The sequence below is a fragment of the Leucoraja erinacea genome, chromosome 8 (genome assembly GCF_028641065.1).
Source record: "Leucoraja erinacea ecotype New England chromosome 8, Leri_hhj_1, whole genome shotgun sequence".
NCBI classification, from domain to species: domain Eukaryota; kingdom Metazoa; phylum Chordata; class Chondrichthyes; order Rajiformes; family Rajidae; genus Leucoraja; species Leucoraja erinaceus.
In genome coordinates, this window is record NC_073384.1 from 68,792,051 (window position 1) to 68,806,501 (window position 14,451).

The 14,451-nt window shown below is 47.1% G+C and overlaps 1 protein-coding gene across 2 annotated transcripts in view; it reads right to left on the reverse strand.

The window, feature by feature from the left end:
* ttc27 (tetratricopeptide repeat domain 27) overlaps positions 1 to 14,451 on the reverse strand; it is a 154,248-nt gene that overhangs the window by 10,471 nt on the left and 129,326 nt on the right. For both annotated transcript variants that reach the window (XM_055639932.1, XM_055639931.1), the window contains exons 16-17: positions 9,402 to 9,567; positions 1,254 to 1,451 (exon numbers count right to left, since the gene is read on the reverse strand). In XM_055639932.1, coding sequence (XP_055495907.1) covers positions 1,254 to 1,451; positions 9,402 to 9,567 — 364 coding nt within the window. The remainder of the gene's footprint in view (positions 1 to 1,253; positions 1,452 to 9,401; positions 9,568 to 14,451) is intronic.

Consider the following 14,451-nt stretch of genomic DNA (forward strand, 5'->3'; position numbering starts at 1 on the left):
AAAACGTCAAATTACATATTGGCCTTCATAGCGAGAGTATTTGAGTATAGGAGCAAGGAGGTCCTACTGCAGTTGTACAGGGCCCTGGTGAGACCACACCTGTGGTATTGTGTGCAGTTTTAGTCTCTTAATTTGAGAAAGGACATTCTTGCTATTGAGGGAGTGCAGCGTAGGTTCACCAAGTTAATTCCCGGGATGGCGGGACTGTCATATGATGAAAGAATGGATCGACTGGGCTTATATTCACTGGAATTTAGGATAAGAGGGGATCTTATAGAAAATAGAAAATTCTTAAGAGACTGCACAGGCTAGATATAGGAAAAATGTTCCCGATGTTGGGGGAGTCAAGAACCAGGGGTCACTGTTTAAGAATAAGGTATAGGTCATTTAGGACTGAAGAGGAAAAACCTTTTCACCAAAAGAATTGTGAATCTGTGGATTTCTCTGCCGCAGAAGGCAGTGGAGGCCAATTCACTGGATGTTTTCAAGAGTGAGTTAGATTTAGTTCCTAGGGCTAACGGAATCATGGGATTATGGGGGAAAAGCAGGAACGGGGTACTGGATGATCAGCCCTGATCATATTGAATGGCGGTTCAGGCTCGAAGGGCCAAATGGCCTCCTCCTGCACCTACTTTCTATGTTTCTAACTGAATCATCTTACCACAACCAGAGAGCAGTCCTGAACAACTATCTACCTCATTTGTGAGCCTCGGACTATCTTTGATTGGACTTTGCTGGCTTTACCTAGCACTAAACGTTATTCCCTTATCATGTATCTATACACCATAAATGGCTCGATTGTAATCATGTATTGTCTTTCCTCTAACTGGGTAGCATGGAACAAAAGCTTTTCACTGTGACAATAAACTAAAGTGAAACTGAAAGGAGTGTGTAGTAACTGCATGCATACACATAGCGATTTAACATAGAGAAAAACTGTAAAACGTTGCTGATTTAGAGCACCCTAATCGCAAGCAGATCACCCCAAAAGCACAAGGCATCTGTAAAATGAACAAACAAATTTGACAGTCTGCAAGCTATTGATCACATCAGAGAATGAACACATGAAACAGCTGGGGTTAGCACACATTTTCCTGGAACTGTTTCAATAGCAGAGGTGAAGAGGACCTCGTTGTTTTCCTCCCCTATCTTGAGAGAGTCTTGAGTGGGTAGAGGAACGTGGGCAAGACATGTTGGACTTTATCAAGATGCTTAAGCTCAGAGTGAAATCCACAGCGGCATTTGGTACCAACCTTTTCATTATCTTCTGGTTTTACTGTATGCCCATCTCCACAAAGCTTGGCATACAACCTCCAAATCTCAGCATCGTTGGTTACTTTGGAAGTCACCCGACCGAATAGTTCCCGCAATCTCCCTGCCAAAGGTTTAGCAGAATCCCCTTTGTGATCTGCGATTCCTTCTTCCACCGCTCGGACAAGGATTTTCAGGACCTGAAACAACCAGATTACCATGAATGAGGCAGATCATCACTTTTGGTGAACTTGACATTTGATGTAAACACTCATCTGTCTGTGCTTAAAGATGAACCACAAAGTTTACCAAATCTGCAGGGACATTGTCCCTCAAGTAGAATGTTCAAACTCTAATGTGCTAAGATGTCCTGGTCAACTTTACAAAAAACACAGGCGGATGCACTACATTTTTTCAACATTAGGTTCAACATTCTAAAGCCAGAGAAAGAAGTGATAAATAGAGGGGATAAATATGACAAGTGTCCATACCGTTGTTTAGTTTAGATATACTGTGCGGAAACAGGCCTTTCTGCCCACCGAGTCGGCACCAACCAGCGATCCTTGCACATTAACACTATCCTACACACACCAGAGACAATTTACACTTATACAAAGCCAATTCACCTACAAACCTTTACGTCTTTGGAGTTTGGGAGGAAACCGAAGATCTCTGAGAAAACCCACGCAGGTCACGGGGACAACGTACAAACTCCGTACAGACAGCAACTCTATCGTTGTGTCACTGTCCCGCCCTGAACAGGTAAAAACATTTTTCATGCAACTTGCTCTGTTAACAGCCTTGTAAGGCCACAACTCCAATGCCATTGTCGAAAGGTCATTTTCCTCATGAGCATGTTTGTTTTGGAAAATAAAAAGTGATAGATAATACAATCTGAAGGTACGCGCCGGCCATATCTAATATCCACATTCTCACATGTTCAGCTCTGACAATAATGTGAGCAGTAGCAGAAACGCTAGCCAGCTCAGGATATGAGGCCAGGGATATTCATCACCATTCATCACCTTCTGGACAAGTTGGCCTAATGCTGGTCCTCTGTTTTTTATTGCTTCATCATTACTCTGTAATGTACTCTGTTTACTTTGTAAACTTCCTGTGAACAAGGACATTTATTGCACCTTGGTGGATATGACCAGAACCTAAAATGTATCTGAAATGATTCTTTTTGCTCCATGTATAATGCTGGAAGTGGCTGGAAGGGCATTGTTTTCTTAACAATAATAATAATAATAAATTTTATTTATGGGAGCCTTTCAAGAGTCTCAAGGACACCTTACAAAAATTTAGCATGTAGAGGAAAAACATGTAAGGGGAATGAAGTAAATAGTAGAGACATGACTAGTACACAAAGTAAAGACAGAATTCAATTCAAAACACAATATGAGGCAATTAATGCACAGATGAAAAGAGAGGGGGACGTGGGGCTAAGGATAGGCAGAGGTGAAGAGATGGGTCTTGAGGCGGGACTGGAAGATGGTGAGGGGCACGGAATGCGGATCAGTTGGGGGAGGGAGTTCCAGAGCCTGGGAGCTGCCCTGGAGAAGGCTCTGTCCCCAAAACTGCGGAGGTTGGACTTGTGGATGGAGAGGAGACCGGCTGATGTGGATCTGAGGGACCGTGAGGGTTGGTAGGGGGAGAGGAGGTCAGCGAGATATGGGGGGGCCAGATGGTCGAGGGCTTTGTAGGTGAGGATCAGGATTTTGTAGGTGATCCGGTGGGAGATGGGAAGCTAGTGAAGTTGTTTGAGGACTGGAGTGATGTGATGCCAGGATTTGGTGTGGGTGATGAGTCGGGCGGCTGCGTTCTGGACCAGTGGGAGTCGGTTGATGTAGGTGGAGCTGATGCCAAGGAGAAGTGAGTTGCAATAGTCCAGTCGGGAGGAGATGAAGGCATGGATTAGTCTTTCAGCAGCGGGAGGTGTGAGAGAGGGTCTGAGTTTGGCGATGTTGCGGAGATGAAAGAAGGAGGTTTTAATGACATGGCGGATGTGAGGCTCAAGGGAGAGGGTGGAATCAAAGATCACGCCAAGGTTGCGGGCCTGGGGAGATGGAGAGACAGTGGTGCCGTCGATGGTGAGAGTGGGGTTATTGATTTTGCTGAGTGTGGCTTTGGAGCCTATGAGGAGGAATTCTGTCTTATCGCTGTTGAGTTTGAGGAAGTTATGTTGCATCCAGGTTTTTATAGCTGACAAACAGGAGTTGATATGGGATATGGGAGGGGGGGGGGGGGGGGGGGGGGGGGGGGAAGGTTGTGGGAGTATCTGACCAAGGGGGGGGGATTTGGTGCCGAGGTAGATCTGGGTGTCATCGCGTAACAGTGGAAGTCCAGGTTGAAGTGGCGGAGTATCTGACCAAGGGGGAGGATGTAGATGATGATGAGGAGGGGGCAGAGTACGGAGCCTTGGGGAATGCCTTGAGTGACTGTGGCTGTAGCAGAGGTGTGGTTGTGGAGAGAGATGAAGTGGGATCTGTTGGAAAGGTAGGAAAGGAGCCAGCTTAGTGCAGAGCCTTCAATGCCGAGGTCTTTGAGTCTGGTGAGCAGGATGTTATGGTTCACTGTATCGAAGGCTGCGCTCAGGTCGAGGAGGGATGAGGATGTTGAGGATGTGTCAGCAGAGGTGAGGGTTGAGGACCAGTGTCAGCAGAGGTGAGGGTCGTTGAGGACTTTGAGGAGAGCAGTTTCTGTGCTATGGAGGGGGGGACAATTCCTTGCCAGAGTTAGAGGGGTGAGGTCAAGTAGGTTATACGCAAGGAGGTGGGGAAGGGCATGAAGTTGCGACGCAACGATGACGCTCCAGGGTTTTTGAAAGAAGATGTGTTGAAAGGAGGGGCCTTGGTTGAGATTGGGGAGGTAGGTAGTTAAGATGAGAGAGGAGGGATCAAGACCAGGTTTCTTTTTCTCGAGGCTTGAGATTGGTGTGGACAGCAGCAGTTTTGAAAGCGGTGAGGGGGTCTGACAAGATTCCTTGGGACAATGAGGAGTTGAAGAGAGTAGTGAGGTGGGGGAAGAGAACGGGGAGGCAGGACTGAAGCAGGGGAGTGGGGAGAGCGTCGGTGGAGCAGGTAGGGTGTTTGGAAGAGCTGATGAGTTTGGAGATTTCAGTAGGGGTGACCAGGTCAAACTGGGAGAGGAAGCAGTGTGGAGGAGGGGTAAGGAGGTCAGTGGAGATGTTGAAAGGAGGGGCCTTGGTAGGTGGTGGAGTAGATGCTGGGGGGAGTCGGGTACAGGGGAAAATAAAGATTGATAATTAGGGATTTTTTCAGTGATCAGCGAAAAAGTGGCCTGCCCACTCGTGAAAATTAGCTATTGCAACATTAACTTTGTATAAAGGGATCTTAATCCCTTTTTAATGTAAAAAAAACCACTGCTGCTGTATGAGACCCTGCCGCCAGTGGCGTGGGTTTAGAGGTTAAAAACTACAACGATTATATAAAGCCTTTAAAACTAATAATAGCAAGCGACGGAAATTCCAGCGATTTTCCGTTATAATTAACTAGGCTGAAGAGAACAGCCTAGGGAAAATCAATTTTAAACCCGTCCCCTCTAAACGTTTCGCGCACACACAGAGCGATGCTGGAGGCTTTGCAACTCAGCGTGAAAAAATTACCCTTCAGAGTCCTATTAAATCTGTTCCCCTTCACCTTAAAGCTATGTCCTCTGGTTCTCGATTCACCAACTATGGACAAGAGACTGTGCATCTACCCAATCTATTCCTCTCATGACTTCATACACCTCTAAAAGATCACCCCTCATCCTCCTGCGTTCCACGGAATAGAGTACTCCAGCCTACTCAACTCCCTATTGCCCAGTCGGGTCAACATGGTGCCCAGGGCTGATCACAATACTCTAAATGCGGCCTCACTCGTGAATTATATTAGTCAATAATCTTTTCCCACTGCTACATTCACAAGCAGAAAAAATTAATCTGACAAAACAAGTAAAAGATTTTGGAAGAGACGTGCAAATCAATAATCCAAAGTTTCACAGAGTGCTGGAGTAACTCAGTGGGTCAGGCAGCATCTGTGGAGAACATGGATAGGTGACGTTTCACAGAGTGCTGGAGTAACTCAGCGGGTCAGGCAGCATCTATGGAGAACATGGATAGGTGGCATTTCACAGAATGCTGCACAATAGACAATAGGTGCAGGAGTAGGCCATTCGGCCCTTCACCATTCACTGTGATCATGACATGATGATGAAATGACTGATCATCCCCAATCAGTACCCCGTTCCTGCCTTATCCCCATATCCCCTATTATTAAGAGCTCTATCTCAGCAGGCCATGCAGCATCTGTGAATAACATGGATACGTGATGTTTTGGGTCAGGACATTTCTTTAGACTAATTGTTAGGTGGGGAGGAAGGCTGGAGCAAGGAAGGCCCAGAACAAATCAGGGCTGGTAACAGGTGACCTCAGGCAGGGAATAGCTTGATTGTTGGCTAGGGATGTGGTGACCCCAGGATCACAGCATTGCGAATTGTAGAACTGGTTAACTGACTTTTAGTGGAAGAAGGGGGACAAGGGGCGGCAGAGTGAGGGGATGGGGGGAAGGGAGTGTTTGTAGAATCTAGCTAAAATGAGAGAATTCAACATTCATACCGCTACCCAAGCAAAATATGAGGTGTTGTACCTCCAGTTTGTGAGCAGCCTCACTCTGACAATGGAGGAGGCCCAGGACAGAAAGGTCAGTGTGGGAATGGGAGAGGAGTTAAAGCCGGGAGGTCCTGTAGGCTGAGCACAGTCGCCGAGCTTATACTATGGGTCGCCAATGTACAGGAGCCCACATCGGGAACACTGGATGCAGTAGATGAAGTGAGAGGAGGTACACGTGAACCTCTATCTCAACATCCGTACAACTCACTCTCTCCATTCAGATGCTTGTCCTATGTCATGTAATAGTTTCTTGTCGGGAACAAAACAGTGACAATAAAAGCTGGATAGGGTAGAGCAGATTGACGAGGATGTTGCCAGGACTAGAGGGTCTGAGCTGTAGGGAAAGGTCAAGACGGCTGGGTCTCTATTCCTTGGAGCGCAGGAGGATGAGGGTGATCTTATACAAGTGTGTAAAATCATGATGGTAATAGATTGGGTAGATGCACAGAGTCTCTTGCCCAGAGTAGGTGAATCTAGAAGAGAACATAGGTTTAAGATGAAGAGGAAAAGATTTAATAGGAATCTGAGGGATAACTTTTCACACAAAGTGTGATAGGTGTATGGAACAAGCTGCCAGAGGAGGTAGTTGAGGCAGGTACTATCGCAATGTTTAAGAAACAGTTAGACAGGTACATGGATAGGATGGGTTTGGAGGGATATGGGCCAAATGCAGGCCAGTGGGGCTAGTGTAGCTGAGACATGTTGGTCAGTGTGGGGGTATATGTTTCCACATTATATCAGTCTATGATTCTAAAAGATTTGATAAAGTTAGAAAAAATAATGACAGATTATGGTGACGCAGAGGTACAGTTGCTGCCTTACGGCGAATGCAGCGCCGGAGACCCGGGTTCGATCCCGACTACAGGTGCTGTCTGTACAGAGTTTATACCTTCTCCCCGTGACCTGCGTGGGTTTTCTCCGAGATCTTCAATTTCCTCCCACACTCCAAAGGCGTATAGGTTAATTGTAGGTTAATTGGCTTAGTAAATGCAAAAATTGTGCCTAGTGCATGTAGTATAGTGTTAATGTGCGGGGATCGCTGGTCGGTGCGGACCCGGTGGGCCGAAGGGCCTGTTTCCGCGCTGTATCTCTAAACAAGTAGGATCTTAGTCACTTATTATTGTATCAAACACTCAAAATCTGGTTAGACTAAATCTTTACAACTGGATTTCTTGCATGATAGAAACATAGAAATTAGGTGCAGGAGTAGGCCATTCGGCCCTTCGAGCCTGCACCGCCATTCAATATGATCATGGCTGATCATCCAACTCAGTATCCCGTACCTGCCTTCTCTCCATACCCTCTGATCCCCTTAGCCACAAGGGCCACATCTATCTCCCTCTTAAATATAGCCAATGAACTGGCCTCGACTACACTCTGTGGCAGAGAGTTCCAGAGATTCACCACTCTCTGTGTGAAAAATGTTCTTCTCATCTCGGTTTTAAAGGATTTCCCCCTTATCCTTAAGCTGTGACCCCTTGTCCTGGACTTCCCCAACATCGGGAACAATCTTCCTGCATCTAGCCTGTCCAACCCCTTAAGAATTTTGTAAGTTTCTATAAGATCCCCTCTCAATCTCCTAAATTCTAGAGAGTATAAACCAAGTCTATCCAGTCTTTCTTCATAAGACAGTCCTGACATCCCAGGAATCAGTCTGGTGAACCGTCTCTGCACTCCCTCTATGGCAATAATGTCCTTCCTCAGATTTGGAGACCAAAACTGTACGCAACTGTACGCAATACTCCAGGTGTGGTCTCACCAAGACCCTGTACAACTGCAGTAGAACCTCCCTGCTCCTATACTCAAATCCTCAGATCTGAGGGCAACATTTCAATCTTACACCAAAGCTCATTCACTTCTCAATTCCCATTGAAATTTAAAAATGATTCCAGTTTCTTTTCTATATCCTTGATTTTACGCATTTTAGTTTATACAAAAAATCCAGTTGTGAGAAACTAGTCTCAAGAAGGGTCATGACCTGAAATGCTGCCCATTCATTCCCTCCACAGATGCTGCCTGATTTGTGTTGGCCTGGTATTCTAAGCGAGCGTTCTTTCTTGGTTAGATTACTTCTTATTATCAACCCTATCTCGGCCCCCTCATAATTTTGTATACTTCTATCAAGTGCCTCCCAACTCCCTCTGCTCCAAGGAAAACAAGCCCAGCCCATCCAGTATCTCCTTAGTTCTATGGTCAAGATGACCGATATCTCATTGATATCTCATTGTTATCCAGAAAGAATCCTGCTACTAAATTAAGTATCCTTTATTGTCATTCAGACCTTCCAGTCTGAACGAAATTTCGTGCCTTGCAACATCCACCACAGTGAGTGAGTCCACCAGGCACCACTCAAGGCAAAAGTCTTAAAGTCTTTGTCTCTTCCCTCCTGGTTCTCCCTCTGCGCTGAGGCGATCCGGGCCTCCGATGTTGTGACCCCGCCGGGTGATGGTAAGTAAGTCAGTCCCGCGGCTGAATCCGAGCTCCGCGAACAGGCCGGTTCAAACTCCGCGGCCCGGGGCGGTCGAAGCTGCCGAAGCTGCCGCCCTCCAATCCAGCGGACGAAGCTGTTGTTGCGGGAGCTCCGGAAAAACAGGTCACCAACCTGTGACCTGCGAGCTCCCGACGATGTCGTCCACTGGCCCACGGCCGAGCTTCCGAGGCTGCGAAGTCGGGTCGCCACCGCCAGAACGCCGCCACAGCCCCGAAGTCGGGCCGCCGCCGCCGGAACGCCGCCACAGCCCCAAAGTCGGGCCACCGCCGCCAGAACGCCGCCACAGCCCCGAAGTTGGGCCGCCGCCGGAACACCACCACACAGCCCCGAAGTCGGCCAGCCTCACGCTGGTAAGTCCTGGCTGGCTCTGCCTCCAGACCCTTGAGGTCGGTCCCCGCTGGAGGCCGCCAGCTCCGCCATTAGGCCTCAGTGCAGATGGAGACGGACGGACGGACGGGGGGGGGGAATACAGCAAGACAGTCGCATCCGCCCAAAGGAAGAGACTAAAACAAGTTTCTCCCACCCCCCCCCCCCCCCCCCCCCCCCCACACACACACACACAACCTAATAACTAAAATTAACTAACTAAACAGGACAAGAAAACAAAAAAAAAAGAAAAAAACAAGACGGACTGCAGGCGAGCCGCATCTGCTAAGGCAGCGCTGCCACTTGGGAGTGGCGGCGCTGCCTTAGCAATGGTGGGCGACACCATCCAAGTGTCCATAATATTCATCCTAGTTTATTGTTCTCAACTACCAATTGAACACATCTTTCCATTTTCACTGAGCAACTACTATTTTGTAGTCAAATACGGTTCTTCAAAATACATATAAATAATAAGGTGGGATGAGTTAAGTTGAAAAAAATTTTAATCAATGAATAGGAAACCAAATACCTCCTCCTTATCCACAAGTGGGTTATATTTAATCAAAACGTAACAGCACAAAACTCAGCAAATGCAGGCACAATTTACAAAGAACTCACCTGAACATCTTTGTAATTGTCTTTCAAGTCCATGAGTCGATGATATGATTTAATAGCATCGCCAAACTCGCCAACATCTATGCAGGTGAGAGCATAGTTCTCCCAGATCTGCCACTGTTCGTAGTTACATTTAATGGCTTCTTGGAGTGTTCTCAGGGCTTTATTTCTGTGCAAATGGAACCATGCAACAAATTATCCACAATATTATGGATCATCCTCATTACATGATGGACTAAACCAATGAATCTGAGGAAATGCAGTGATGACACAAGAAAACAGCTTGAGTAAAAACAAAATCCTGGAGGAACTCAGCAGATCAGGCGGATGCCTGTGTGGTGAGGGAGCCTTGCTCAGACTGCGAGAGTAGATGGGAGAAGCCTGGTATGGCCCAACATTGGCAAGGAGAGGTGGATGCAGGTGAGAGGTGATTAGTAGATGGATGGAGATTGTAACAAGGGCTAGAGATGCAATGAAGACAAATGGGGGCCAGATAAGGAGGGAACTTGACTACACCTCCTCCTCCTCTGCCTCTAGCAAAGACACCATCCCTACTCACTTTTACCACATCTGTCACATCAACACTCAAGATGAGGCATTCTATTGTAAGACATCTGAGATGTCCTCTTTCTTCAGCAGACATGGTTTCCCTCCTGCTGTTGCAGATGCAGCTCTCAATTGGTTGGTATGGACAAGCTGGGTTGAAGGCCTTATTTCAATTATCTCCTCCCTCACAACTATTCGGAGACTCCATCAGCCCTTCTAGGTGCGACAGAGACATCACTTGCATCTCTTGTAACTTTATCTATTGCATTTGGCGCTCTGATGTAGTGGAGCTGTTGTCTCCACTACATCAGTGAGGCAGAGACGTGATTAGATGATCATATTGTTCAACACTTGCGGCCTGGCACTATCGGCTGTGGGCCATCTTAACGCTCCTTCCCAAGGCCACACAAGCAGGAACCTTGTGCTTCAATTACGCAGCTTCCATGGCAACAACATTGAATTCTCCCATATCAAGTAAACTTCCAAACCCCCTTCTCATCCCACCCACACTCACATTATTCTCCCACTACCCTGTCACCCTGTTCACCTCTACTCATTCCTCTCATCTTCTACCCACCCTACAACATCCACATTTGCCCCTCTTTCTTCTCGCCCCTCCCACCCATATCCACCTCTTTGGCTTGGCATTTCACTCCCCCACCTACCTCCTTATCTGGCTTCCCTTTATCCCCATTTCATCTCTAGCCCTTGCTACCATACAAAGATCCTGGAGTACTCCAGACAAGCATCCCATCTCACCTGCATCCACCTATCGTTTGTCACTTTCTGCCCCACCCCTTCCCCTCACCTGCCCTCTCCCCTCTCCTCCATCAGAATGAAGAATGGTCCTAACGCAAAACGCTGTCTCTCCACTTGCCTCCACAATGATGCCTGTTCCGCTGTTCCCCCTACACTTTGTTTTTCAGCTTTGATTCAGTATTTGCCACCCACAAATAGTGGAGTCATGGCCATCATCAGCAAACATTACAAAGGGAACCTTTCTTACACTAAGCAGATTTTTGTTCTGATAGAGATGCTGCCTCGGACCCAGGTTCCATTCTGAGCTCGGGTGCTCTCTGTGTGGAATTTGCACATGGACTTACATGGGTCTCTTCCGCATGCTCCGGTTTCCCATCACATTTCAAAGGTGTGCATGTTTGTGTGTGAATTGGCATCTGTGAAGTGCTGCGAGCATGTGGGGAGTGGGTGCAAAAGTGGGAAAAGATGGAACTGGTGTGAACTGATGGTCGGCAGGAAATCAGTGGGCTGAAGGGCCTGTTTCCATGCTGTATCTCTAAACTAAAATAAACTAAATCTGAAGAAGGGTTGCGACCCGAAATGTCACCCATTCCTTCTGTCACTGCCTGTCCCACTGAGTTACTCCAGCTTTTTGTGTCTCAACTAAATATACTCCAGGTACAACACAATGCAAAGATTGTGCAGGTTGTGCATGGAAATGCCCCAATGTTTGGGAGTAGGAGTACAGCATCTCAATGTTAATCACGCTCAGTTGTTCAATCTCTTGACTCTGTCTCATAATGTTGTGGCTTTTATCTCCACTGTACAAAGCTTACCAAGATCTCAGTGCATTATCAAAGGAGTACTGCACCATCATTGATATTCCTCTAATGTTAACTCTCTCAGGTGTACAAAAAACATCTTTGGATAGTGATTTCTCTAACTTCAAATAACCCTTGAATTCCCTCTATCTCCACCCCTCCCCCACCCGTCTCACCAGCATCAAAGTCGTCTCATTGTCTGTAAAGGGCCTGTCCCACATGTGTCCTTGGCACGCAAATTATGCGACCTCGTCATTGCGTTGAGGCGCACGGGCATCGTATGGCTGCATGGGGCCGGTCCCACTGAGAAGCGTGGAGGGGTATGTAGTTGTGCGCGGCATCACACGGTTCTCCGAACTTTTTGTAGCGAACGAAATCTTCGCGCGCCAACGGCCTGTCGCGTAACTGACGGCCAAAGTGGGACAGGCCCAAGACCCTGGCGCGACGCAACGTCTCACCTCCAACAGTAGCAGAAGCAGGCAAACGATCGCCGAGCTCAGCCTGGGGTTCACGGCCGTTGCAGTCCGGATCCGCCCCCACTTCTACTCCCAGAGCGGGGCCAAGAAAATTGAAAATAGACACAAAATGCTGGAGTAACTCAGCGGGACCGACAGCATCTCTGGAGAGAAGGAATGGATGACGTCTCGAGTCAAGACCCTTCTTTCAGACTGAAGAAGGATCTCGACACGAAACGTCACCCATTGCTTCTCTCCAGAGATGCTGCCAGTCCCGCTGGGTTACTCCAGCATTTTGTGTCCATCTACAAATGACGTTACGTGCTCCAGACGGCTGTGCATGCGCATGAAATCGTGCACGACCTTTGTGGAACCGTCGCGCCTCAACGAGACCACGAGGTTGCGTAATTAGCGTGCCAAGGATACATAAGTGCGACAGGGGCTTAACTTGGTCTCACCAAGCACACAGCTAACAATGGCCTGTTTCCTTTATCATCATTACTTTTTTGTATATCGTTCATTCATCTGTTCTATATCTCTCTACATCATTGTCTATATCTCTGGCTTCCCTTTCCTGACTCTCAGTCGGAAGAAGGGTCTCAACCCGAAACATTATCTATTCCTTTTCTCTTGAGATGCTGCCTGTCCTGCTGAGTTACTCCAGGTTTTTGTGTCTATCTTCGGTTTAAACCAGAATCTGCAGTTCCTTCCCATACAAAGATCCTAGAGTACTACTTTCATAGTGCAGAGCAGTTATTCATTATAACTGGCCCAATACTTATTCCTTTTTTTTTTCCACAAGTTATAGGAGTAGAATTAGGCCATTCAGCCCATAGGCCCCAGTCCTTCAGTAAAGACCAGGTAGGGGAAAGCGGCTCCTGCCAGCTGTTGCTTCAAGAGCCAGGAGTCTGATTCAAAATGTGTGGAATTCCCTGCCATTTGTGGAATTCCCTGCCACAGAGGGCAGTGGAGGCCAAATCATTGGATGGGTTTAAGAGAGAGTTAGATAGAGCTCTAGGGGCTAGTGGAATCAAGGGATATGGGGAGAAGGCAGGCACGGGTTATTTATTGGGGACGATCAGTCATGATCACAATGAATGGCGGTGCTGGCTCGAAGGGCCAAATGGCCTCCTCCTGCACCTATTTTTCTATGTTTCTAAAATTGAGAGGAAAAGTTCTAATGTGGGGAGAAACTTTGCATAGAGATTATGTTCCAGAACTTGAGGTCCATCAAAGTGGCATAAACAGTATGAATCAGGAGCATTGGAGTCAAATTGTATCGAGAATATTGTGCATATCTGTGCGGACGGAACAAGAAGGGGGAAGCAGCCTAAAGACACTGCTCTGTTCGGAGCCAGCACTGGGTATGTGCTACAGCAGCAGCACTGTGATCTCAGGGTCAGTCAGTGCTCAACCTTCGGGTCCTGCCCACCATTCTGTGCAGTCTGAACCAACCAGAGAAAATGTTTCATTTGTCTGCTGAAAGTTTGCACCATCCTGCAGTTTTAAATTGTGTTCACACAAGGTAAGGATTTTGTTTTAGTAAGAAGAGTTTTTAATACAAAGTTGATATGGGTACTGTGTCTTAGAAAATACTGGTTGATATACATGCAATCTAACACTGGACTTGGAACTGTGCCTTAATGAGTTGTGTTTGTTTTTGTGGGATTTTATTTGTAGTGTCCATTAAATGCAGCAAAAGCAAAACGAACCCTCAGGAGGCTGTGCAGATGCTGACGTCAGCCCGGCTCAACCTACGTGGCCTGTCCACCAAAGCACAGGTAGGACGCATCAAGTTTCTTTTGTTAGCTTTAAGGCGCTGATTTTTGTTTTGTTTTGTAGCCTTGAGCTGCACAGGGGCAGTTTCATAGTTAAAATTTACAAGGCCTACCCAGGAATCTGCCTAATTCAGAGGATGGCGTGTTCTTGTGATGTTGGGTCTGAGATGTACGGATGCCAATGCTGCTTTTGTGCTTTTCACAGCTTTAGAAATTCTGAAACATGTGAATTTTGTATTATCAGGATTTTCACACAGGCGAACACAATGACAATTCAGTGGCAATGATTCATTTTAACATCTATCTTCCAGTTGAAAGGTGTACGGATGTCAGTTTGAAGAGGCGTCTCCACCCCAAAAGGTCACCCATTCCTTCTCTCCAGAGATGCTGCCTGTCCCGCAGTTGGCTTGCATATAATCCATATCCCTGCATTTCCAAAGGTCTTTTAAATGCCATTATCATATCTGCCTCACCCACTGCCCCCGCCCGGAAACCTGTTTCAGTCGCTTAAGGGCCTGTCCCACTTGGCAATTTTTTCGGCGACTGCCGGCATCATATCAGCGTCGCCAAAAGATTTTGAACATTTCAAAATCCAGCGGCGACAAAAAAATGTTGCGACACGTGAAAAAACACCGCGCGTCAATGCGTCATCACGCTGCAAATCTTCCGGTGACCTGATATGTCAGTCAATGATGCCGGCAGACGCAGAAAAAAT